Source organism: Capsicum annuum, chromosome 1 (genome assembly GCF_002878395.1).
Source record: "Capsicum annuum cultivar UCD-10X-F1 chromosome 1, UCD10Xv1.1, whole genome shotgun sequence".
In the NCBI taxonomy this organism is placed as follows: domain Eukaryota; kingdom Viridiplantae; phylum Streptophyta; class Magnoliopsida; order Solanales; family Solanaceae; genus Capsicum; species Capsicum annuum.
The window spans coordinates 50,303,463-50,331,065 of record NC_061111.1 but is presented as its reverse complement, the minus strand read 5'-3'; the positions used below and the strand labels follow the sequence as shown (position 1 = coordinate 50,331,065).

At 36.8% G+C, this 27,603-nt stretch overlaps 4 protein-coding genes and 1 pseudogene across 4 annotated transcripts in view; all 5 read left to right on the top strand.

Annotated features, from left to right (window-relative positions):
• LOC107873729 (constitutive photomorphogenesis protein 10) overlaps positions 1-1,546 on the top strand; it is a 17,819-nt gene extending 16,273 nt beyond the window's left edge. The window contains exons 3-4 of the mRNA XM_016720680.2: positions 501-648; positions 1,277-1,546. Of these exons, the coding sequence (XP_016576166.1) occupies positions 501-648; positions 1,277-1,374 (246 nt within the window). The 3' untranslated portion in view covers positions 1,375-1,546. The remainder of the gene's footprint in view (positions 1-500; positions 649-1,276) is intronic.
• Positions 1,394-7,821, top strand: LOC107873721 (extensin-2-like). The gene is made up of 2 exons (XM_016720667.2): positions 1,394-1,412; positions 5,404-7,821. Exon 2 carries the CDS (start codon positions 5,997-5,999, stop codon positions 6,915-6,917), a length of 921 nt encoding a protein of 306 aa, XP_016576153.2. The 5' UTR covers positions 1,394-1,412; positions 5,404-5,996; the 3' UTR covers positions 6,918-7,821.
• LOC107873714 (extensin-2-like) lies at positions 1,806-4,072 on the top strand. Its single transcript, XM_016720654.2, has one exon. The coding sequence runs from the start codon at positions 2,643-2,645 to the stop codon at positions 3,774-3,776; it is 1,134 nt and encodes a 377-aa protein (XP_016576140.2). The 5' UTR covers positions 1,806-2,642; the 3' UTR covers positions 3,777-4,072.
• A 2,000-nt stretch (positions 7,822-9,821) lies between the features above and the next one.
• On the top strand, positions 9,822-14,010 carry LOC107841578 (annotated as a pseudogene).
• Positions 14,011-14,076: 66 nt separating this feature from the next.
• Positions 14,077-15,579, top strand: LOC107854462 (extensin-1-like). The gene has a single exon (XM_016699476.2). The coding sequence runs from the start codon at positions 14,678-14,680 to the stop codon at positions 15,482-15,484; it is 807 nt and encodes a 268-aa protein (XP_016554962.1). The 5' UTR covers positions 14,077-14,677; the 3' UTR covers positions 15,485-15,579.
• Positions 15,580-27,603: the final 12,024 nt, after the last annotated feature.

Below are 27,603 nucleotides of genomic sequence, written 5' to 3'. Positions count from 1 at the left end.
GCAACATAGATCCTAAGCATTGTTTTTAAGAATTCTAAAGTTGCGATTTCTTGATATGGTAATTCAAATATTTGGGTTTTCATGCTCTTTTACCCACAGCGTACCATATGGTGGAGAATAGAAGCTCCTGTATACATATAAGTTTTGTAGGTTCTCTATTTCTCGGATGCTTCTGATATGCATGAGTTCGTTTTCCATTTTAAATTGGAAGTATCAAGCAAGACATTCCCAAATCACTTATTTCTTACACCTTTTGATTTTAAAAAGAAGATTGCTCCTTCCTGAATTTTTTTTTTGGTGTACAGTAAATGAGTAAGTTGAGTAAACATGTATCCGAATATCATAGTCTTTATTGGATTAAAATAAGAAATTGAAAGCATGGCTTCCTTTTGCTTGAAATATTTCCACCACCAAATTCAAGCGATAAACAAGAATCATCTTCACCACCAAATTAACTTTTTTTTCCGCTTTCTTTTCGTTCTGACCTCAGGCTTTTGTAGGTTGTATTCAAAACTCGCATATATCATTGTAATGTTGATCCTGCCGGCAATGTTAGCTTGGACATCCTAACAGATAACTGGAGTCCAGCATTAACAATCTCGAAGGTGCTACTTGCTCTGAGATCAATGTTCACCAATCCTCAAACTTGTAAGTACATCTTCTATCTGCCGTCCTATGTCCTCAAAAGAAGTGAATACATGAACAAATGAAAATATCAGTGAAATCCCACAAGTGAGGTCTGTAGAGGGTGGTGTGTACGCAGCCTTACCCCTACCTAATGAGGTAGAGAGGTTGTTTCCGATAGACCCTAGCTCAAGCAAAGCATAACAAAACAAGAAGGAAAAGAGAATTACGATAGCCAGTAGCACCAAAAAATAATATGATAACTGAGAAGCAAAGGAAACAACAGGTAATAGTACCAGTGATAAGGGAAACTAGACAGGGTGGCTACCTACTAAACTAATCCTTGATCTCCATATCCTCCATATCCTCCTATCTAGGACATGTCCTCGGTAAGCTGGAGGTGTTTCAAATCCTCTGAGAAGAAGTGAAACAGACGAAAAATATTAATTTCATGAAGAGAGGAAAACATATAACCATAAAAAGATTCTTCGTATATTGCTTGGTTAAAGCATTTATAGATTCACGTTGAATACCGACCACTTATTTGGTTTGCATGGGCTAGCAATAAAACGAGTGGTTGAAAATGATAAATGGAGTACGAAATGTGCAAAAACTACCTTTCGTCTCTATCTTATGGTTCTGATTCTCGCAGATAAGCCGGTTGTTCCTGGTATTGCTCACTTATACTTGGGAGATAAAGCCAAACATGATGAAATTGCTTCACAGTGGACACTGAGATTTGCAAGGTGAAAGAAGAACTTGATGTGGCCCTATTTCAATAAGTTCAGGTCAGCCACTGCTTAGTTTGAAGTTTGACAAGCACAGAAAAGCTGTTGTAGACGATATTTAAAGTTACAATCTGTATATAGATCATATATATAAATTCGACTTCTGTCATTAAATTTTCCAAATTTTGCATTTAGATCAGTTGCTTTTATTTGTTTGTTGAATTGTTCTTTCCTTCACACTACTTCATTTACGTGTCCTCGAAGCTGTGAACCAATAAAGTCAGTTCACTGTTGGAACAAAAAAACCGGATGGAACGATATTGAAATATTTGGTACATGAATCCACCATCTGATAGATATCCTTACTGACTTTCACGCTTTTCAGGAATGAAACTGGTGGACAAGTTTTACCCTAAAATTCGATTAATTTTGCTTCGTTCTTTTTCTTGATAGTCTATTGAAAGAAGTAGAACTAGTCCCAAGCCATTACAAAGAGGCGATGTTACCCGGACTCTTTTCGACGGGCGCGTGTCATCAGATCTTTCAAAAGTAGTGCATTTTTTAATGATACGACATGGTGGGGCAACATTTTTGAAGAGTCTGAGCAACATAGCAAAGAGGAACTAGACGCAATATTTTAATCCGAACTTGTTTATAAGCACGGGAAAAAAGGTTTTTTTTTTTTTTTTGATTGTGCCTGTTAGTTGTAGTTGCATCACAGTTCCTTTCCTCCCAAAGCTTGCCAAGGGAAATCCGCCACTAACATTTTCCTCTCGATAGACATGGCGAACATCCGGTAGACCCATTGCTCTTCAAAATCCGGTGTGTATTCAGTGTTTCTCTTGAACTCCGTGTGTAAAATTTTGAAGCTATGGCATAGATAGACAAAGAAATTCTCTTTCTTAAACCTTTTTTTTTTCCTGATTTTATGAACTAAAAAGTCAACCTTGTACTTTGTTAGTTGGATGCCATAACTTGGGGGGTATGGCTTTAAGTGCTAACCTAACTTTTATTTGAAATTTGCTATCTTTTTAGTGTGTAACCATGAAGGCATTACATTGATGCCACATTGCTAAAAAAGTTCCTTACTAAATTATGCAAAGACAAGTCTTGACCTAGTCTTTATCTGGACTTTGCTATCATCTTAGTGGCTAACCATGAAACCGTTACATTAATATCAAGTATGATGTTACTTTTCTACTATAAAAAACAGAGATCCCAACCCAACTATGCAACACGAGTCTGAGTTCTATCCTCCTCTTCTCCAAGTTTAGTTGGTTGCAAAAGCAAATGAGAAGCTTTGGAAATTTAGGGCAATGGCCTCTACTTGCATTTGCTTTGGCAATTTGCTTTGTAGCCAGCACTGTTGTTGCTGATTACTCTTATGGCTATACTTCTCCCTCACCTTCTTACAACTCTAAGAAGTACTACAAATCACCATCTCCGTCCAACTATGATGCTCCCACTCCATACTACAAGAAACCGGAGAAATATGCTGAACATTCTCCATCGCATTATTACAAATCACCTGTGCCTTTGAAGCATGACTATTACAAGTCACCTACTCCTTCAAAGCACTACTACAAGTCCCCAGTAGTAGTAAAGTATTACAAATCACCTGTTCCTGCAAAGAACTACTACAAGGCGCCTGTCCCGTCAGTGAAGTACTACAAGGCCCCAACTCCTTCGAAGTACTACAAGGCTCCCGCACCTTCAAAGAAGTACTACAAGTCCCCCGCTCCTTCAAAGAACTATTACAAGTCACCTGCTCCTTCAAAGTACTACTACAAGTCACCATCACCGGCAAAGTACTACTACAAGTCACCATCACCGGCAAAGTACTACAAATCTCCATCGCCTGCAAAATACTACAAGTCACCATCCCCAGCAAAATATTACAAATCACCTGCTCCTTCTAAATACTATAATTCTTCGTCCCCACCAAAATATTACAAGTCACCAGTTGAATACAAGTCTCCACCACCACCTCCAGCTTATTATGAGAAATCACCTTCTTACTACAAATCCCCTCCACCTCCTCCAAAATACTATGAACAAGCACCTTCATACTACAAGTCACCACCACCGCCGCCAAAATACTACGATGAGTCACCATCTTCTTACAAATCTTCACCACCTCCGCCATACTACAAAGAATCAACTCCTTCCTATAAATCGCCTCCACCTCCACCATACTACAAAGAATTTACCCCTTCCTATAATTCCCCTCTCCCTCCACCAAAATACTACAATCTACCACCTCTACCAACAACCGTAAAAGTACCATCATACTACTCGCCTCCACCACCAACGGAATATTACAAGCAAACTCCAACCTACACCTCACCTCCCCCACCAGAGAAGTACGAGCAATCTGCCACCTATGCTTCACCTTCACCCCCACCCCCACAAGCCTACTATTAATAGTTACGAATTCCATCATTTCCACAATTTACATGAATTCTAACTCTTTTTGCTCCTATTTCGAGCATCTCTATTTCCTCAACTGAAATTTTATGTATGCTTCAAGCAGGTTTTGCTTGTTTTATGTGTTCCTTTCTTTTAATAATTTGCAATATGCGTTGTTTGAGATTTTAGTATGATCCTCGAGATCTCTCTCAGTTTGGCTCATTGTGTAAAGATTCTTTCTGGTGTAACCTCTTTGAGAGTTTCACTTCGTGTAATACTATTTCTTCTTTATCGAGCTTTGTTTTCTCTTATTGGTTGAGTTCTTTCATTGTTCCATAAGAAATTTACTTTCTGGACATTTATGGCAAAGTCAAATATGAAGAGAATTCACCTCTTACTGTAGGTATCTGGTAATTTTACTCATCAACTTTTGAGAAAGTAAAACTATATAAAATAAACAGAATAAGAAAGAAATAAAGAGGCATTTGAACTTTATGCAAATGCATCATTTCAACATTCTTTTTCTAACATAGAGAAGAGGAAAAGCTGAGCCGAGGGTCTATCGGAAACGACCTTTCTACCTTCACAAGGTAGGGGTAAGGTCTGCCTGTGCACCACTCTCTCCAGACCATGATTACATGGGATATATTATTGTTGTTGTTAGAGAACAGGAATAGGCCACACAGAGAAGCCAAGGTTTATCGACATTTTTCTTTTCAAATACTACTCTTTTTATTATTGATTTTTTTTAGGGAAGATCCAACCAAGTTTCAAATTTGTTAGGAAAATGTTCTCAATCTTATAGGTTTAGACTAAAATTATGTGTGCAACCCGAACATTATGGCTTCCACTAAGTTAAAAATAAGGCATAATACATAAGTATGCCCTTTAACTTGGCTTTAATTTGCATTTATTTCCTCCAACTTTGGGTGTGCACAAGTTGGCGTTTAAACTTACATACAATTGAACAAGTAAACGCATGCCATATGTGACATCCTACATGTAATTTTTGTCCTACATGGTGTCCTACGTGTATTATGTCACATGACACGCGTGTGTCTACTTGTTCAATTTTATACAAGTTTAAATGTCTACTTGTGCGCATCTAAAGTTGGAGATCATAGATGTGAACTGAGGCCAAGTTAAACGACATGTTTATGAATTATGCCTAAAAATAAATTAACAAACAATTCACAACACTAAGATTCATCAGTAAAAGAGTAATTTTCTTATGTGGTTATTCGTAAGTTGTTATCCCCTCACATCTAACTATTAAGTTTTCATACCCCATGAACACTAAAAGGCAGCTGATCGGTACACTAAAGCTCCCGCTATGCGCGCGACATACCCCATGAACACAAACAGGAAACTACTGATATCAATCTGACTTAAGTAGGAAAACAGATTTGATGAGGAAAATAGATTCTGGGTGAATTAAACTCCTCTAAAAGAAGATATAGTTTGAATAATGAAGACTTGGCAAAATTAAGACATCAAGAGTTTTTTGATAGAAGTGCTGTGAAACCTCTATGTAGTTGGTGTTCTTAACGGAGAATATGTGACATTTGGCTCTAATTTCTTAGTTGCAACTTGCAATTTTCTCAACCTTTCTGTTGTTATCAATAAAGGGGTTTTTAAAAAGTGAAGGTTTAAACACATGAACTGTTGCGATGAGCTCATGCGTTGGGCATTGGGCGGATCGCAGGTGTACATGCGGACACTTTATGTGCAAGTCTCGCGAGACAGCTACCACCACGTCTATGCCAAAGACCTCATCTCTAGACGAGTGCTTGATGAGCCTCAAGTTTGTCTTTCATGTAAGATCCTCAGACCAATATGCTATATAAGGTGTAATCTTGTGTGTTTATCCACTATCTTTTCCTTGTAATTATTAACTTCATGTTCAATATAAAGTCCAACTTACAGATTCTTGCTCTGGAACAAGACGAAAGAACTTCCTTTGCCAATGGGATGGTAGTTGTGGCATTCCTCTTTTTTCTTTTACTTGTTGTTCCTAATTTTTTTTTTCATCATGAGAAAAAGTTTTTAAGGAATGGACAATTGCTTGCCACTAAGAACTGACCTAGTCTTCATTTGGACTTTGCTATCATCTTAGTGGCTAACCAACATTAATTTCAAGAAGGATGTCACTTTGCTACTATAAAAAACAAAGCTCCCAACTCAACTTTGAAACACAAGTTTTAGTTCTCCAAGTTTAGTTGGTTGCAAAAGCAAATGAAAAGCTTTGGAAATTTGGGGCAATGGCCTCTACTTGCATTTGCTTTGGCAGTTTGCTTTTTAGCTAGCACTGTTGTTGCTGATTACTCTTATGGTTATACTTCTCCCTCACCTTCTTACAACTCTAAGAAGTACTACAAATCACCATCTCCATCCAAGTATCATGTACCCACTACATACTTCAAGAAACCGGAGAAACATGCTGAACATTCTCCGTCACACTATTACAAATCACCTGTGCCTTCGAAGCATGACTACTACAAGTCACCAGTAGTAGTGAAGTATTACAAATCACCTGTTCCTGCAAAGAAGTATTACAAGTCCCCTGCTCCTTCAAAGAACTATTACAAGTCACCTGCTCATTCAAAGTACTACTACAAGTCACCATCACTTGCAAAGTACTACAAATCTCCCTCGCCTGCAAAATACTACAAGTCGCTTGCTCCATCGACACACTATTACTACAAGTCACCATCCCCAGCAAAATATTACAAATCACCTGCTCCTTCTAAATACTATAAATCTCCGGCCCCACCAAAATATTACAAGTCACCAGTTTATTACAAGTCTCCATCACCACCTCCAGCTTATTATGAGAAATCACCTTCTTACTACAAATCCCCTCCGCTGCCTCCAAAATACTATGAACAAGCACCTTCATACTACAAGTCACCACCACCTCCGCCAAAATACTACGATGAGTCACCCTCTTCTTACAAATCTTCACCACCTCCACCATACTACAGAGAATCAACTCCTTCCTATAAATCACCTCCACCTCCACCTCCACCATACTACAAAGAATCTACGCCTTCCTATAAATCCTCTCCCCCTCCACCAAAATACTACAATTTACCTCCTCTACCAACGACTGTCAAAGTACCATCATACTACTCGCCTCCACCACCAACGGAATAGTACAAGCAAACTCCAACCTCCACCTCACCTCCACCATCTGAGAAGTACGAGCAATCCGCCACCTATTCTTCATCTCCACCCCCACCAACCTACTATTAGTAGTTACTAGTTCTATCATTTCCACAAGTTACATGAATTCTAACTCTTTTTACTCCTATTTTGAGCATCTATTTCCTTAGCCAAATTTCTATGTATGCTTCAAGAAGGTTTTGCTTGTTTTATGTGTTCCTTTCTTTTTAATAATTTGTAACATGCGTTGTTTGAGATTTTAATATGATCCTCGAGATCTCCCTCAGTTTGGCTCATTGTATCAAGATTCTTTTTGGTGTAACCTCTTGAGAGTTCCACTTTGTGCAATACTATCTTCTTCTTTATCGAACATTGTTTGCTCTTATTGGTTGAGTTCTTTCATTGTTCCATAAGCATTCACATTCTGGACATCTATGGCAAACTCAAATATGAAGACAAATCACCTCTGAGTATAGTGTCTGATAACTGTCCTCATTAACTTTTGAGAAAGTAAAGTTAGTATAAAATAAACAGAAATAAGAAAGAAATAAAGAGGCATTTGAACTTATGCAAATGCATCATTTAAATAGTTCTTTTTCTAACATAGAAAAGCCAATGTTTATCAACATTTTTCTCTTCAAAGACTACTCTTTTCACGGCTCAGGTTCAAATCCAAGCAGAGACAAAACACTAGGTGATGTCTTCCCATCTATCCTAGCCTTGGTGGATAGAGTTATCTGGTACTTGTTGTTGGTATGGAATTAGTCGAGGTGCGTGCTAGCTGGCTCGGACACCATTGTTATTAATAAAGAGACTACTCTTTTCATTATTGATACTATTTTGTTTTGGGGAAGATGCTACTAAGTTTCAAATTTATTAGAAAATTATTCTTAGACCTGTAGGTTAAACTAAAATTATGTGTGCAACTCCAGCATTATCACTTCCATTAAGTTGCGAATAACACACAATTCACAACACTATGATTCATCAGTAAAAGAGTAAACTTCTTATGTAGTTATTCATAAGTTGTTATGCCATGAACATGAAAAGGAAAATATTGATATAATTCTGACTTAAATAGGAAAACAGATTTGACTAGGAAAATATAGTCTGAATAATGAAGACTTGGAGAAAAAATAACACATCAAGATTTCTCTGATAACATTGCTTTGAAACCTCACTGTATTTGGCATTCTCAATGGACAAATATGTGACATTTGACTCTAATTTTCTTAGTTGCAATTTTCTGAACTTCTGGTTTGTGATCAATAAAGAGGTCTTTGAAGAGTGAAGATTTAGGTAGAGATTTTTGGGGTTCATCAGACTAATTACATATGATTACACATGAAACATTGGGATGAGCCCGTGTGTTGGGCATTGGGCGCATCTCAGGTGTACATGCGGACACTTGAGGTGGTCTAAGTCCCGCGTGCTAACTTCCTCCACGTCTGTCCCAAACTACCTCATCTCGTGACAAGTCCCAGACGAGTCTCAAGTTTGCCTCTCATGCGTGATCCTCAGACTGATATGTTATATGAGTGTAATCTGGTATGTTTGTCCACTATTCTTCGCGTGCAGTTTAAGTCAACTTATAGATTGTTGCTCTGGAAAAGGAAGAAAGAACTGCCCCAATGGGATAAGAGTTGTGGCATTCCTCTCTCCTTTTACTTTTTTTCCTAATTTATTTGTTCATCATAAGAAAAAAGTCATGGATAAATGCTTCCCACTAAGTATTGACGTAAGTCTTAATTTGGACTTTGCTATCATCTTAGTGGCCAACAATGAAGCCATTACATGACCGTTAAGAAGAATGTGAATTTATAGTATAAAAGGGCAAAATAGCTTGATGGATCCTTGTATTTGGTCTGTTTTGTAATGTGGATATTCCTACTTACATATTTGTCATCTAGACCCTTGAACTCAATAAAATTCAATATTTTAACCCCTATTTCGGTGTGTGTAACACTTCACACCACGTCAGCTTCCACGTAGATTCAACATCATTTTCCACGTCAAATAGAAAATAGTTCTTTTTAAAAATAAAATAAAATAACCTAATATGGTTTAAATGAGGATGCTTAACCGTAGAATTCAAATTGAAATCAAACTTGGGATAATTTGATGGGGCTTTTGTGAAATTGAGCTTTTCCAGATCACTTCCAATTGAATTTAATTGCCCCAATTGATTTATGTTCACCGGAACAGCTTCGTCGGCCAAATTCACCATTGCAGGATTAACAAAATCACAATTGGATAAGTTCGGAGTTGTTTCTCTGAGGCTTTTGATTTTTCTACATTTCCAGTAGCTGATTTCATCAAACCAGATTGACAATTTTGAGTTGAATCCCTACAATCACCATTTCCATTTGAAATCGGAAAATGGGGGCCAAAAACCCTAATTTCCAAATTGAAAGCGTTTGGAGCATCAATAATTAGGGCTTTTGACATGTAGCATTCTCCTCTTGCCCAACTATTGATTGACATTGAGTTTTCCCAATTTCGCCGGTAAAATTCCCGTCGCCGAAATTTAAACGATTTTTTTAGGGGGGGAGAGGTTGGGGGAGGGTGCTGGGAACTGGTGGGGCTAGCGGGGAAGAGGGGTTGGGGGTGGGACAGGGGAGAGGGGACGGGGCAAAGGGGTTGGGGAAATGGTAGGGGTAGTAGGGGAGAGGGGCTGGGGGTGGGGGAGAGGAGGCTGAAGAAGATGACCTACTGTTTTTTTTAAAAATATTACACTTATTTCAAAAAATTTATTTTAAAGGCAAAAATAGTGGCATCATTCGCTGAGAAGGGTGTGTTTTGCACGCACTTTGCCCAATCATCAAATTAATGCCACATATGCAAAAAAAGGATTCAAAAATTCGTTTTTATTGAGTTCAAGGGTTCAAATGACAAATGTGTAAGTAAGAGTATTCACACTGCAAAATAGACCAAGTATAAGGGTACACCGAGCTATTTTGCCATAAAACAGAGTTCCCTACTTTACTATACAACTAGTCTTAGTTCTAGGAGTGGCAAAATTAGCCCAAACCCATTTAACCCGCCCAATCCTCCCATGTTTTAATTAGTTGGGCTAGAGTGATTTTGAAGATGAGCTTATTTGGGCTAGCCCAAGTGAACCCATTATAAACCATCAACTCAAATGGGCTCATGATGATGCCCAATTTTGACCCATAATGATGTTTAGGGCCTATTTAGATGGGCTTTTAATAAGTAGCTTATAAGCCAAAAGCCATAAGTTAGTATTACCCTACTATTGACTTATAAGCACTTATTTTGATTTAAAAATAAGTGCTTAAAAGCATTTTTTTACTTTGCCAAACATACTTAAAATTGAAAAAGTACTTATAAGCTAAAAGCACCTAAAAATAAGCTAATCAAAATACCCACTTAATCCTAATATTTATAATTTCACTTTTAATATTTTTAATTTTTTTTAGTTGTTTCAATTATATTCTTTTATCATCTTGAAATAATTGTAGTAATAAATATTTTTTTTTCTTACACCATCCCCTACCCGGCCCCATTAAATTTTTCAAAATATTTTTCAAAATTTATTTTTTTTAAAAAGGAATTCAACTTTTTACCATCCACCTCCCCCTAATATAAACATAAATATAAAAAAAATTAAAAAATATCATTCTAATCTAAACTTTTATTAGAATGGTAAATTGTTCAATGACGTGTTAAGTTGGGCGGGTTGGGTTATAACCATTGTTTCGCCCAACTCAGCCCAACTAATCTTAGCCCATCTATGTTTTGGGCGGGTTGGGCAATGACCCATTTGTTCTTTTAGCATATTTTGACCTGCCCAAATTCAATCCAACTCGCTCATTTGCCACCCCTACTTAGTTCTATCCTCATGTTTCCAAGTTTAGTTGGTTGCAAAAGCAAATGAGAAACTTCGGAAATTTGGGGCAATGGCCTCTACTTGCATTTGCTTTGTAGCCAGCATTGTTGTTGCTAATTTCTCTTATGGTTATACTTCTCCTTCACCTTCTTACAACTCTAAGAAGTACTACAAATTACCATCTGTATCGAAATATCATGTTCCAACTCCATACTACAAGAAACTGGTGAAACATGTTGAATATTCTCCATCATGCTATTACAAGTCACCGGTGCCTTCAAAGCATGACTATTACAAGTCACCTACCCCTTCAAAGCACTACCACAAATCACCAGTAATATTGAAGTATTACAAGTCGTTTGTTCCTTCAAAGAAGTGCGACAAGGCGTCTGTCCCTTCAAAGAAGTACTGCAAGGCTCACATACCTTCAAAGAATTACTACAAGGTAGGGTTACAAATGAATGGGTTGGGTTGAATTTGGGCGGGTCAAAATGGGCTAAAAAACAAATGGGTCATTGCCCAACCCGTCCAAAATGTAGATGGGCTAAGATGAGCTAAACAATGGTTATAACCCAACCCGTCCAACTTAACACATCATTGAATAATTTACCATTCTAGTAAAAATTTAGATTAGAACAATATTTTTTCATTTCTTTTTTATATTTATGTTTATATTAGGGGGAGATAGATGGTAAAAAGATTTTTTTTTTTTATCAAAATAAATTTTAGAAAATATTTAAATTTTTTTAATGGGGTAGGGTAGGGGATGGTGTAAGAAAAAAAATTATTTTCTTTATTCAAAAAATTATTTATTACTACAATTATTTCAAGATGATAAAAGAATATAATTGAAACAACTAAAAAAATTTTTTTTTGCGCAAAATTCAGAAATAGCGTACTTATCCCCTTAATTATGAGTTTCATAACAACAGTTTCATGATTACATAATATAGAAAGTTGTATTTTGTATTTTTGCAAACTGTTGCTACAAAAATACAAATTTTACTGCCCTTATGATCAATATGTATTTTGTATTTTTGCAAACTGTTGCTAAAATATAAATACATACAAATAAATATGCTACAAAATGTAATTTGATAAAAGTGTTGCTATTTTTTGTAATTTAATACTTAAATATGCTACTTTATACTTTTTTTTTCTTTAAATTATTAGGATTAAACATTAGTATGGGTCAAAGTTGGGCATGATCATGAGCCTATTTGGGTTGATGGTTTATGATGGGTTCACTTGGGCTAGCCCAAATAAGCCTATCTTTAAAACCACTCTAGCCCAACCCATTAAAACATGGACGGGTTAAATGGGTTTGGGTGGGCTAATTTTGTCACCCCTACTGCAAGGCCCCCGTTCCTTCAAAGTACTACTACAAGTCACTTACTCCTTCAAAGCGCTACTACAAGTCGCCATCCCCAAAGTATTACAAATGTCCATCACCTGCAAAATACTACAAATTGCTTGCTCCATCGACGCACTATTACTACAAGTCACCTTCACCATCAAAATACGACAAATCACCCATTCCTTCAAAATACTATAACTCACCGACACCATCAAAATATTACAAATTACCAATTTATTACAAGTCTCCACCACCACCATCAACTTATTATGAGAAATCACCTTCGTATTACAAGTCTCCTCCACTACCTCCAAAATACTATGAGCAACAAGCACCATCTTCTTACAAATCTCCACCACCTCAACCAAAATACTATGAGCAACCATCTTCATACAACTCTCCACCTCAACCACCAAAATACTACGAACAATCACCAACTTATTACAAGTCTCCACCTCCACCTTATTACAAAGAATCTACACCTTCGTATAGATCTCCTCCACCCCCACTAAAATACAATGAGAAATCACCCTCAACCTACAATTTACCACCTGTACCACCAACCGTAAAACTACCTTCATACTACTCGCCTCCACCACCAACGGAATATTACACGAAGACTCCAACCTATAGCTCACCTCCACCACCTGAGAAGTAAGAGCAATCTTCCTCCTACGCTTCACTCCACCCCCACCAACATACTACTAATATTCATTAATTGTATCATTTCCCCCATTTTCATGACTTTTAAATCCTTTTACTTCTATTTGGAGCGTAGTCATTTCCCCTACCAAAATCTTATGTATGCTTTGAGAAGGCTTTGCTTGTTTTGTGTTTTCCTTTCTTTTAATAATTTGTAATATGTATTAGTATTTGGAATTTTAGCAAGATCCTCGAGATCTCCTCAGTTTGGTTCATTGAATCAAGATTCTTTTTGGTGTAATCTCTTGTGAGCTCTACTTTGCCTAATACTTACTATCTTCTTCTTTGTCAAATATTAGTGTGCACCAACTGGTTGAGTCTTTTATTGGTCTATAATCATACAACTTCTTTGATATACCTGCCTTTTTCTGGATTATAATTTTACTGATCAGCTTTTGACAAAGTTCAAAGTATATAAAGCAAAAAGAATAACAAAGAGAAGCTAAGGCTCATTGATTTCTTCTCTTCAAAGGCTACTCTTTTCATTATTGAGTTTTCCCTTGCAATACAACTAAGCTTCATATATGTCTGAACAGTATTCTTAGAGTTTGTTTGGATCGACTTATTTTAGGTGCTTTTAAGCCAAAATAGTTTTTAAGCACTTTTGTAGTGTTTGACTAAGTTAAAAAAGTGCTTCTAAGCACTTGTTTTTAAACCTAAATAACAAACATAAACCAGTAGAAGCCCATCCAAACAGGCTCTTAGTCTTAATAGGAGAAACTGCAATTATAAAATGCAACTCCAACATTGTGGCTTCATTAATTAACGTAATAAACTAACAAACAACTCATAACACTATGATTCCTCAGAAAAAGAGTAATCTTCTTATATAGTTATTTGAAGCTGTTACCACTTACATTTAACTATTGCATAGTTTTGTTTCATATCCCACGAACACGAAGATGACAGTATCGTTATCAATCTGACTTAAGTAGCTAGAGAAACAGATTTGAAGAGGAAAATATAGAGTTTGAATAGTGAAAAATAAGACATCAAGATGTTTCCGATAAAAGGTGCTGTGAAACCTCTCTGCACTTGGCGTTCTTGACAGAGAATATGTGACATTTGACTTTATTTTTAGTTGCAATTTTCTCAACATTTGTTTTGTGATCAGTAAAGGGGGAGTTAGAGTGCCAAGGGTTAAAGATTTTTTTGGGGGTATAACACTAACTACATATGACTGCACAGGAACTATTGGCACAAGGCCGGCCATGTATTGGATTGGATGCATCTCAGGTGTACGTGGTGACACTTGAGGTGTAAGTGTCGCGAGGCAACAACCTCCACATCTGTCCCAAAGTACCTTGTATCGAGTCTCTAACGAGTCTCAATTTTTCCTGTAATGCGTGATCCTTGGACCTATATATTTAAGGTGCATTCGCTGTTTCTCCCTTGTAGTTTTTGAACTTCATGTTCAATTTTTATACAAGTCAACTTATAGATTCTTGCGCTGGAAAAGATGAACATAGAATTCCCCACTCTTCCTTTGTAAATGGTCATTCCTCTTCAATTTAAAATTTTGTTTCTGCCTCTCAACCTCCTCGAGGTAGCGGTAAAGTCTGTGTACAATCTACCCCTAGACTGCGATGATGGGACTATATAGGGGTTGTTATTGTTGTTGTTGTAATTTTTGTTTCTAATTATTTATGCAATCATCAGAAAAGTGCTTCCCACTAAGTATTGACCTAGTCATTATTTGGACTTTGCTATGATCTTAGTGGCTAACCAAGAAGATATTACATAATTGTTAAGAAGAATGACACGTTGCACTATAAAAACAAAGAGTTCCCTACTCAACTATGCAACACAAGTCTTAGTTCTATCGTTCTATTCACAATCAAAATGAGAAGCTTTAGTTATTTACTTGTTGCTGCTTTAGCAATTTGCTTTGTAGCCAGCCATGTTGTTGCTGATTACTCTTATGGCTATACTTCTCATTCACCTTCTTACAACTCTAAGAAGTACTACAAATCACCGGTCCCTTCGGATCATGGCTATTACAAGTCGCCTACACCTTCAAAGCACTACTACAAATCTCCAGTATTAGTGAAGTATTACAAATCACCCGCTCCTTCAAAGAACTACTACAAGGTGCCTGTCCCTTCAAAGAACTACTACAAGGCGCCCGTTCCTTCAAAGTACTACAAGTCGCCCGCCCCTTCAAAGAACTACTACAAGTCGCCATCGCCTGCAAAGTATTACAAATCTCCATCACCTGCAAAATACTACAAATCGCCTGCCCCATCGACACACTATTACTACAAGTCGCCATCCCCATCAAAATATTACAAGTCACCAGTTTATTACAAGTCTCCACCATCACCATCAACTTATTATGAAAAAGCACCTTCTTACTACAAGTCGCCTCCCCCTCCACCATACTACAAAGAATCTACCTCTTCCTATAAATCCCCTCCCCCTCCTCCTTACTACAAAGAGTCTACACCTTCCTACAAATCTCCTCCACCACCACCAAAGTATTATGAGCAATCGCCCGCAATCTATAACTCACCACCTCCACCACCAACAAACTATTACAAGCAAACTCCCAACTATGCCTCACCTCCACCACCTCAGAAGTACGAGCAATCTGTCACCTATGCTTCACCTCCACCACTGCTAGCATCTCCTCCGCCAACGTTCTACTAAACATTCAATAACTCTTATCATTTCCATGACTTTTACATCCTATTTTTGCTCAATTTTCTATTCCAAAATATAACGTATGCTTGTTGAAATCATCGGCTTAATTTGCTTTTTGTATGTTCGATATTGTTTTGTTCTAATTATTTTTATTATGTATTACTTGAGAATTAAGTAAGATCCTCGAGTTCTTCATTGTGTTTTCTCAGTATATCAAGAATAACAGTTCTTCATAGTGTAGGGGATGACTCATGATTTCTTCTCTTTCAATTTGGAATTGGGGATTTGCTTAATCCCTAACACATCATTTTAAAAAAAATAAAAATACAAGGGCATCTTGGTTTTAATTTAGTTATTTAAAAAGAAAACGAAAGGTAAGAAAAATGACTTGAATACAGAAAATATGCTATGCATGTTATTTTTGATATATCAAATCAAATAATAGATAACAAAATTAATGTCAATATAACTAATATTATTATAAATGTATTTACATTATAGTGAATGTCTATCAAGATCTACTTTGATATCTATTAGGATTTGAAGCATCCGTTTTTTAAGGGATTTTGTTCATTGTATTGACAATCTGATGACTCTCATCTCAAGAATCACTTTCTCTATTCTCTCTGCTCTTCTTCTTTATTTTTTCTTGTTTTATACCCAATACACCTTATTTAAGACTATTTTTATACACCCAAATGACCGCTTAATCTCATATATACTATAATTACTTATTACTGGTGAGTACAAACAAAAAGCATATTGACAAAATGTCAACAAAACAATTATATTATATTATATTATATTATATTATATTATATTATATAAAAAATTTAAGTTATTTATATCAATCAGTCGCGGATGTTAAAGATGTATAGATATTAACCTATAGGAAGGCTTCATACAAAATGAGATTTTTAATCTTGAAAATTTGACAAGTTACTTATTACTTAGGTTAAGATGATCCGATAACATAAAATAATTGTTGGTATGTATAACTAAAATTGATTATATAATATATATAAATATTATAGTAAGGTAAGTAATATTATAGTAGTGATTATTTTTTTTTTTTTTGATTTTTCATCCGGTGTCTGATACCTGCATTGGAGTCTAATTAATTCGGATTCGCGCCAGGTAGGGTCCCATTCGGGGATAGCGCTCCCAACAAAGTTTTATCTGTACCCAAGGTCGAATTCGGAGTAGCCCCATCCGCTACACCACAACCCATGTTGGTTATAGCAGTGATTAATTAATTACCAGTAGCCACAAGAGTGACCAAAAGCAAAATTAACTTTGGTGAAGAAGAAAAGCTAGCCATTCTTGCAACTATTTTTTTTTTTGGAAGAGAAAAAAAGAAATAATTGTTTACAATTACTTTTATAAAACTTGCTTTATTTTCTTTGCAGAAAGGCCACTATTTATAGCCCATTCTTCACTCACTATTTGGTCTTTTATTTTATTTTAATTTTTTTTTTTTTTAAATTCATAAATGTGTATGGACATGATCCTCCAATGTTATCACTCATATTGACTTTTTTCTTTGATGACTCAAGCCCTTATTAAATAAACCTTTGATTTTTTGAGCTTGAAACATCATGGTTTGATTAACATGATTTTTCTCGATATTTTTTTTGTTATATCATACTCTCTAAGTGCATTGACAAATTTAATGAAGATTGAATATGAAGGCTTACCCAGCATGACTGTTATCAAGGCTTTGTATTTGTTCTTTTACAAAGTTTATTATAATATTGCTATCGTCGTCTAAAAGTTTTGTGTATAGAAGATTAGAAGTACGACCATCACAAATTTTCTTGAATTGTTTTATGCATACTACAAATTTTCTTGAATTGTTTTATGCACACTTATCGACTGATTTTGATACCATATCGATACTTTCCATCACTACAAAAAAATAATTGTAAATTGCAGAGGTTTAAAACCTCGAGTATATATATCGTTCGAAAAGTGAACGCAAAGTGTAGATGAAAAGTTTAACGATGAGAATGTATATGATGGGTACTTTGTATATATAAAGTGTATAATAAATATATGTAGTATAGCAAACACACTCCGCTAGTGCATTTCACATTAAAAAAGAGAAAGACAATCTCTCTCTCACATACACATGTATATACTAATTTAATCGTGCCTCGCACGTATAATATTTAATTATTTAAAATTAAAATATTTTATTTATTGCGGACATTTTTAATATAGTGAAAATGTCTTAAATTTTTCTTATTCTAACCATTTTATATTTATTTTTAAATTTTTCAAATCTTTTTACAATCAAATTTAGTTGATTTAGAATTCTTCAACTAAGGAAAAAAGTATTAGCTATCATTATTTCTGATGACTTCTAATAAGGAAAAGTTTTATCATAAATATATTTTATTAATTTTCAACTCTTAAATATTAGGAAAAATAATTTTCAATTTGGATTTATGCCTGGTCGATCGACGACTGAGGCAATTCACCTTGTGCGGAGGCTGGTAGAACGATATAGAGAGAGGAAGAGGGATCTGCACTTGGTGTTTATTGACTTGGAAAAGACGTATGACAAGGTTCCTAGGGAGGTTCTGTGGAGATTCTTGGAGGCGAGAGGGATACCAGTGGCGTACATCCGTTACATTAAGGACACGTATGAGGGGGCGGAGACTCAGGTAAGGACGGTGGGAGGGGATTCCGGGCACTTTTCGATCTTGACAGGGCTGCACCAGGGATCGACTCTTAGCCCGTTCCTATTCGCCTTGGTGATGGATGTGTTGACGCGAAATATACAAGGGGAGGTTCCTTGGTGTATGCTCTTTGCGGATGATATAGTTTTGACTGATGAGTCGCGCCGAGGTGTTAATGATAAGTTGGAAGTTTGGAGACAGACCCTGGAATCTAAAGGATTCAGGTTGAGTAGGACCAAGACGGAGTACTTAGAGTGCAAGTTTAGCGACTTGAGGCAAGAGGACAATGTGGTGGTGTAGTTGGAGTCGCAGGCGGTTTGTAGGAGGGATAGTTTTAAGTATCTTGGGTCTATGATCCAGGGGAATGGAGAGATTGATGAGGATGTCTCCCATCGTATTGGAGCAGGTTGGACGAAATGGAGGCTTGCCTCGGGAATTTTATGCGATAAGAAGGTGCCTCTTAAGCTTAAAGGTAAATTCTATAGAGCTGCAGTCCGGTCGGCCATATTATATGGGGCGGAGTGTTGGCTCGTTAAGAATTCTCACGTTCAAAAGTTGAAGGTTGCGGAAATGAGAATGTTGCATTGGATGTGTGGATTTACGAAGGCGGACAGGGTCAGGAATGAGACTATTTAGGAGAAGATGGGAGTGGTTTCGGTGGAGGATAAGTTGCGGGAAGTGAGGTTGAGATGGTTTGGCCATGTGATGAGAAGGGGCACGGATGCCCCAATCCATAGATGTGAGAAGTTGGCCTTGGAGGGTTTCAAACGGAGTAGGGGTAGACCAAAAATATACTGGCGAGGAGTGATTAGACGTGACATGGAATAGTTACAGCTTACTGAGGACATAACCCTAGATAGGAAGGTTTGGAGGAAGAGTATTAAACTAGCAGGCTAAGGTGGGTGGTCTAGTCGTAGTCCGTAGTTAGGAGGTTTAAGGATAGCTTGGTTGGGAGTTCCAGTTATGGGGGAGGGGATCCTTGGGTTGTTAATTATACTGTTTTTTTGTGAATGTTGGTTCTTTTGTTACTTTACCATATTGCTTGCCTTTTGGTTAATTATACTTTATTTTTGTGGATGTTGGTTCTTTGTTCTTTATCATGTTGCACGACTGTTGGTCTACGATCTTTTGTCTTGAGCCGGGGGTCTATCGGAAACAGCCTCTCTACTCCTTCGGGGGTAGTGGTATGGACTGCGTACATTTTACCCTCCCCAGACCCTATTATGTGGAAATATACTGGGTTTTTTGTTATTGTTGTTTTATTATATTAACTAAACTTGCTAAAATATATGGTAGGAGAATTAAGTAATATTTTCCTTTCTATTAGACTTCCTAAAATATATGTACTCCAAAAATATATGGTAGGAAAATTAATTAATATTTTTCTTTATACTTTTCAATTAGAAAAATACTCCTAAAATAGGACTGTATTAAGGAAATACTTCTATAAATATTGAGATGCACGTTAAACTAGAGTACAGACCAGTTTGCCTATTGGGAGAATATGATTGATGCTCATCTAACTTGATTCGATTGTATGTCTAGATTGGTGAATGTATGATTTTCTAACCCTCAACTTTTTCGTTGTTTTTGTCAGCATAATAGAATTCAACATGTGTGTATATATGTATCTTCTTTGTTTTCATTCAAAATCACTCTTTAAGGTCGAAATTTTCGCTCAGACAAGAGTTAGTTGGATCAAAATTGAAGTTTTGTGATTACTAATATTTTTTTTTTTTATAGTTTACAGGCCGTAGATGAATGACTTTGAAGAATTTCTTGTGTACAGGTTAGGTTTAATTGTATTGTTTTGATATTTTTATTATCTTATTGTTTTATTTTAATTTATAGATGTTAGATGAATGTCGGTCGGTTTTGAAATGTTTTTTGGCCCTTCATTAAAAGATTCTTTTTTAGACAAAACTTTCTTTTCACTATTTTTTTAATTTATTATTTATTATTTTTTATTATATTAACTAGACTTCCTAAAATATATGGTAGGAGAATTAAGTAATATTTTCCTTTCTATTAGACTTCCTAAAATATATAGACTCCTAAAATATATGGTAGAAAAATTAATTAATATTTTTCTTTCTACTTTTCAATTAGAAAAATACTCCTAAAATAGGACTGTATTAAGAAAATACTTTTATAAATATTGAGATGTACGTTAAACTAGTGTACAAACCAGTTTGCCTATTGGGAGAATATGATTGATGCTCATCTAACTTGATTCAATTGTATGTCTAGATTGGTGAATGTTTGATTTTCTAACCCTCAACTTCTTCGTTGTTTTTGTCAGCATAATAGAATTCAACATGTGTGTATATATGTATCTTCTTTGTTTTCATTCAAAATCACTCTTTAAGGTCGAAATTTTCGCTCAGACAAGAGTTAGTTGGATCAAAATCGAAGTTTTGTGATCACTATTATATTATTTTTTTTATAGTTTACATGCCGTAGATGAATGTTAGTTGGCTTTGAAGAATTTCTTGTTTAAAGGTTAGGTTTAATTGTATTGTTTTGATATCTTTATTATCTTATTGTTTTATTTTAATTTATAGATGTTAGATGAATGCCGATCGGCTTTGAATTTTTTTTTAGGTAAAAATTAGGTTTAATTGTATTATCGTAATATCTCTATTAGTTTGTTATTTTGTGATAGTTTACAGTTCATAGATGAATCTCGATCGGCTTTGAGAATTTTTTATGTGTAAAATCTAAGTTTAATTGCATTGTTTTGATAGCACTTTTATTGTATTATTTTGTTACAGTTTACAGGTGATAGATAAATGTTGATAGACTTTAAGGAATTTTTTTATGTAAAGGTTAGGTTTAATTGTATTATTTTGATATCTCTATTATATTATTATTTTGTTATTGTTTACAAGTGATAGATGAGTGTCGGACGACTTTGAGAAAATTTTTGTGTGTAAAGATTATATTTTAATTATATTATTTTGTTGTCTTTGTCATTGTATTATTTTGTTGCAATTTACAGATGGTAAATGAATGTCGATCGACTTTTAAAAATATTTTTGATAAAAATTAGGTTTAATAAATAAATGCTCCATCTTTACATACTCAAAAGATATTAAATTTAATTATTATATTCATCTTTATTATTTAAACAAATATCATAGTTAGGGTAATGTTTGAACTCATTAAAGTGAGGTACACGCATAAGGTGCGTACACCTAAACTAGTATATATATATTTATGAACCTCACATGATTCTTGAGTTGATAACTCTTTCAACTGTTTAATTTTGTTTGAAAATAAAATGAAATTCAAAAGGGACAAAACAAATAAGAAATAGAAGAAAAGAGAACATATGAATCGTGGTAGTAGTGATTTTATTAAAAATATTTTAGTTTTTTTGAGATATTAATGTTATGTTTGTAATTTTTCTTTTTTTTTCTTTCTAGAGACGAAACCCTCTCTCTTTCGCTCCTTCTTTCTAACTAACGTATCTTTCAACGCCTTCTTTAACTTGACCGTGCCGTCGTCGTCGAAGCAGACACCGGCGAAGGGTAAGTACGTTGCTCCATCTCTCTCCCTTGGTCTCTTCCTTCCCCTGCGTTCTCTTTAACGTGACTGGTCAGTCTCTATGAAGTAGTCGCCGGTGACGAAACAACACCGGCGACAGGTAGGCACACTTCTCTCTCCCTCTCTTTCTTGGTCTCCCTCTCTTTTCCCCTCTCTCCCGTTCCCCCTCCCTCCCTCCCTCTCTCCCCTCTCCACTGTCAACAGATTTGCGAAAGCAATAACTTTTTGGTTACTGGTCCGCGATTGGATTCGGCGAACTGGTTCGACGGACATCGGTGGTGAAGGCGGCGGAGCCAAAAAATCCAGGTGGGGGTCTCTGCCGAATATTGCAACTACTGTCCATTGAGCCGGCGACTTTCCAACGAAGTGATTTCGGCGACCCAATTTGCCGAGTTCTAGCACAACAAGCAAGAGCAGATTACATAATATACGTATTTCGGTTACTTCTAACCCTTGAACTTTATTTTATCGCACAATTTTTTGATATTTTCGTTGCCTGTAATTTGCGTGGGATTTTTTATTTGTTATTTGGATTTGTAGTAGTTGTTGTTCTTAAAATTTGGATATCGTGTGTGCTTTGAGGGTGGCTTTATTGTCTTGCTGTTTTTGAACCTCTTATGTTGCTTCATATTATTTATCGTACTGTCTTCTGTATCTTGACTTGCATGTCTGATGTAGAATATTCGTGACTTGCACTGCTTCTTATTATTTGTTTGGCTGTCCTTGGTGCCAGGCCATTAGTGTACTCTATTTTTCTTACTGTTAGTTTTGTCCTTACCTTGGTTTTGTTTTTTCTCCCTATTTGAGTTTATTTTTGTTTCTTGATTATTTCTTCTAATTTGTGTGAGCCTTGTATTTCCTGCTGCTGCTTTGTTACTATCATTGTTTATATTTTCTTATATTTTCTTGTAGTAGTGGTTGTGGGCGTTGATGGTTGGATAGAGTCATGTCCGAGGGGGTTGGGGTGGGGGGTTGTTGTGGGGGCGGGGGAAGAGGCAAGGACGGGGGTAGGAGGGAGGCCAAGGTTTGGCCTCAGGGGCGGTAGAGGAAGACGTGTTGATAGAGTTGGTAGGCTGAGAGTTGGGTCTTGGAATATAGGGACTCTTCAGGGTAAGTCCATAGAGTTTGTGAGGATTCTTAGAAAGAGGAGGATTAATATTGCGTGTGTTCAAGAGACCAAGTGGGTAGGGTCTAAGGCTAGGGATGTGGATGGTTACAAGCTTTGGTACTCTGGGAGCGAGAGGCGTAGGAATGGAGTTGGCATCTTAGTAGATGAAGAGCTTAGAGGTCAGGTAGTAGAGGTAAAGAGGATCAGTGATAGGTTGATGACTATTAAGTTGGTCATTGGGGGGTTTACCCTGAACGTGTGTAGTGCTTATGCGCTGCAAGTGGGCTTGGATGGGGAAGAGAAGATGCTATTTTGGGAGGCTTTGGATGAGGTGGTGAGACGCGTGCCTAGCTCAGAGAAGATTATTATAGTAGGAGATTTTAATGGGCACATCGGGGCGTTACCGGGAGGCTTTGGTGATGGTGGTTTTGGTTTTGGGGAAAGAAATAAAGAGGGGGCTACTCTATTAGATTTTGCGAGGTCCTTTGGGCTGGTGGTGGTGAACTCGGGCTTCCCGAAGTAGAACGATCACCTAAGCACCTTTCGAAGCGCGATAGCCAAGACCCAGATTAACTTTTTGTTGCTTAGGAAAGGGGATAGGGTGGTGTGTAAGGACTGCAAGGTCATCCCGAGTGAGAATCTTTCAAACCATCATAGGCTCTTGGTTATGGATTTAGGTATAAAGAAGGATAGGAATAGAAAGGGTGAGGAGTGTAGACCTAGAATTAAATGGGGCGGCTTGACGCCAGTGAATGTGTGGGAGATAGGGGCAAAGTTGGCGGGAATGGAGGTGTGAGAGTGTAGAGGGGACATGATTAGTATATGGGATAGGGTGGCTAGGTGCATCAGAGAGAATGCTAGTGAGGTGTTGGGTGTTTCTAGGGGCTGGGACGGGCATCATCGGGGGGATTGATGGTGGAATGAAGAGGTTAAGAAGAAAGTGGAGACCAAGAAAGGGGCGTATGCTAAGTTGGTTGAGAGTAAGGACGAAAAAGAGAAGTGGGTAAACAGGAAAGAGTACAAGTTAGCTAGGAAGGAGACTAAGTTAGCAGTTATGACGGCTAAGATGACAACCTTTGAGAGCTTGTATACGGGGTTACAAGAGAAAGGAGGGGAAAAAGTTGTTTAGACTCGCTAAGGCTAGGGAGAGGAAGGGTCGTGACCTCGATCAGGTGAAGTTCATTAAGGGGAAGGACGGTACAGTGTTGGTGGAGGAAGGCCACATTAAGAATAGATAGCAGTCGTATTTTCACAGGCTCTTGAATGGCGATGGGGATAGAGCTATTGTGTTAGGGGAGCTGGAGCACTCAGAGGAGTATCGGGATTTTAGTTATTGTAGACGTTTTAAGGTAAAGGAGGTTAGAAAGGCTGTTTGTAGGATGCGAAGGGGTAGGGCGACGGGGCCTGATGAGATACTTCTGGATTTTTGGAAGTTTTCTGGCGAGGCTGGTTTAAGGTGGTTGACTGGATTGTTTAACGGAATTTTCAAGACGGTGAAAATTCCCGAGGCTTGGAGGTGGAGTACTATGATCCCTCTTTATAAGAACAAGGGTGACATTCAGAGTTGCAATAACTATAGGGTTATTAAGTTATTGAGTCACTCTATGAAGATTTAGGAGAGAGTGGTCGAGGTGAGGCTGTGACGGATAGTGTCTATTTCGGAGAACCAGTTTGGATTTATGCCTGGCCGCTCGACGACGGAGGCTGGTGGAACAGTATAGGGAAAGGAAGAAGGACCTGCACATGGTGTTTATCGACTTGGAGAAGGCATACGATGAAGTCCCCAGGGAGGTGCTTTGGAGATGCTTGGATGTGAGGGGAGTTCCAGTGGCATATATCAAAGGAATTAAGGACATGTATGATGGAGCTAAAACTCAGGTGAGGACGGCGGGAGGAGACTAAGAGCATTTCACTGTCTTGACAGGATTGCATTAGGGATCTACTCTTAGTCCTTTTTTGTTTGCTTTGGTGATGGATGTGTTGACGCAGTGTATTCAAGGAGAGGTGCCTTGGTGTATGCTTTTTGCAGATGATGTAGTTTTGATTGATGAGACGCGGGGGTATGAATGATAAATTAGAGGTGTGGAGACAAACTCTTAAGTCGAAAGGGTTCAGGTTGAGTAGGAGTAAGACAGAGTATTTGGAATGCAAGTTTAATGATATGAGACTGGAGAATAAGGTGGTAGTAAAGTTGGAATCACAGGTGGTATGTAAGAGGGATAGTTTCAAGTATCTCGGGTCCGTGATTCAGGGTAACAGTGAGATTGACGAGGAAGTCTCGCACCGTATTGGGGCAGAATGGATGAAGTGGAAGCTCGCTTTGGGAGTGTTGTGTGATAAGAAGGTGCCGCCTAAGCTTAAAGGCAAATTCTACAGGGTGGCAGTCCGTCCGGCCATGTTGTATGAAGCGGAGTGTTGGCCAGTTAAGAACTCCCACATTCAAAAAATAAAGGTGGCGGAAATGCAAATATTGCGTTGGATGTGTGAGCTGACTAGGAGGGACAGAGTTCAGAATGAGACTATCAGGGAAAAGGTTAGTGTGACTTCAGTGGAGAATAAGATGCGGGAAGTCCGATTGAGATGGTTCGGACACGTGATGAGGAGGGGCATGGATGCCCCGGTTCGTAGGCGTGAGAGGCTAGCTTTGGATGGTTTTAGGCGGGGTAGGGGTTGGCCGAAGAAGTACTAGGGAGAGGTGATTAGGCGGGACATGGAGCAGTTACAGCTCACTGAGGACATGACCCTAGATAGGAAGATCTGGAGAAAGCGATTTAGGGCAGAAGACTAGGATCAGTTTGGGTCGCTAGTATAGGGAATTACTTGGTGGGGGTATTATTCTTGTTATGATACCTTGTTTTATGCTTTATTACGAATCTGTTACTTTTCTCTGTTTACTATTACTTGTGGGTTCGTATTTATGTTATGCCATCTTGTTCCATGCTTTACTATGAATTTGTTTAGTATTTCGTGTCTCGAGCTGGGGGTCTATCGGAAACAGCCTTTCTACTTCTTTAGAGGTAGAGTTATGGACTACGTACATCTTACCCTCCCCAGACCTCACTATGTGGGAATACACTGAGTTTTTTGTTGTTGTAGAGAATGAATGTACGTGTCGTGCAATGAAATTTTAGAGAGAAGAAGAATATTTAAAGGAGAAAATTAACGATTAATACTTTCTCCATCTAGAATTACTGGTCATTTATTTTTTAATTAAATTTTTATTTTTACTTGTCATTTTTAACATATTAAGAATATTTTTTTTTTAACCTAAATTCAATTGTTTGTTGTATAAACTAATTTGAAGATACAATAATAACTATCAACTAACAGGGGTACTATAATAAAATAATCATGTTAATAAATATTTTCTTACTCCCTCCGTTTAAAAAAGAATGGCCTACTTTGATTTGACACAAAGTTTAAGAAAATAAAGAAGACTTTTGAATCTTGTGACCTTAAATTAAAATTGTGTTAAATGTACCAAAATGCCTTTTAATCTTGTGGTCCTAAACATGCCATGTGGAAAGTTGAAATCAAAATATTGACAAAAAAGGAAAGGGGTTATTCTTTTTTAAACGAACTAAAAAGAAAAATAAATCATTCTTTTTTAAACGGAGGGAGTAATAAATATGTTAAGTCAAAATAATAATCAATTCTTTTTTAAACATGGCATGGTAATTGAATTGATTATTATTTATTTTTAAGAAAAAAAGAAGAATTGGAAGGCATAGAGTCATATACGAGTTAAGGTTCGCAAATTAGGAGAAACTGTTATTTCAAGAGAAGTGTGGGTGATTCCCATGCTTTCAACGTGGACAAGAAGACAATTATGCAATTGTGCACAATGCCATGTCCTACATTTAAAGTGTTTAAGTTTTGTGTAATGGTGTATAAAATATTTTAGTATATTATTAGATAAATTTGATCTGTTATTATCGCAGATTATTTAATTTTTTTTTTTTAAAATTGAGTAACCTGTAATAGCAGATTAAGTTTATCGGATAATATAGAATATATTATACATTGATAATGCACAAAACTTAAATTGATGTTTAAATGTGTGCGACGTTGTGAGGATGTTCAAGGGAAATGGGGATGGGTACTACTAATTGATTTCGAATTTTTGGCTACTAATTGTTGGGAAAACAGACTGCAAAACACTTAAAGAACAGAGGCTGAAAGTAAGAGGTCTGAATATGTACGGAAACTCAGCTTTTCTATGCATTAAAAACAAAGGAAGATACAACCTTTATATAGAATTACAAACTAAACAAGCCACTAAGTCACTAAGTTAACCACCACTACACTAACGAAGCAACAACTATCCAATATCAGTAAACTAAAAAAAATACTACAGCATGACTGCTAACAACCCAAGAAAATAGGAATTACTAACAAATTTAATTTGACCAGGTCATACTTTGAATTAGTCTTCAATACTCTCCCTTAATTCAAAGATACAGACACCAAGCAAAGCCTTCAAATAGATAAACTTGTCTGCTGCCAAAGACTTCGTCAATATATCAACTTATGAGTGCTGCAATGCTTCAATACCATTTCCTCATTTGCTACCAAATCATGAATGAAATGGAAACGGGCATCAATGTGCTTAGTTCTACTATAAGAACTTAGATTCTTTGTCATGGTGATCGATACTTTGTTGTCACAGTATATCTCTGTTGCACTTTCTTGCTTATACTGAAGTTCGGCTAACATCCTTCTAAGCCAGATTACTTGACAAGCAGCTGAAGTTGCTACAATGTACTCGGTTTTTGAAGTCTACA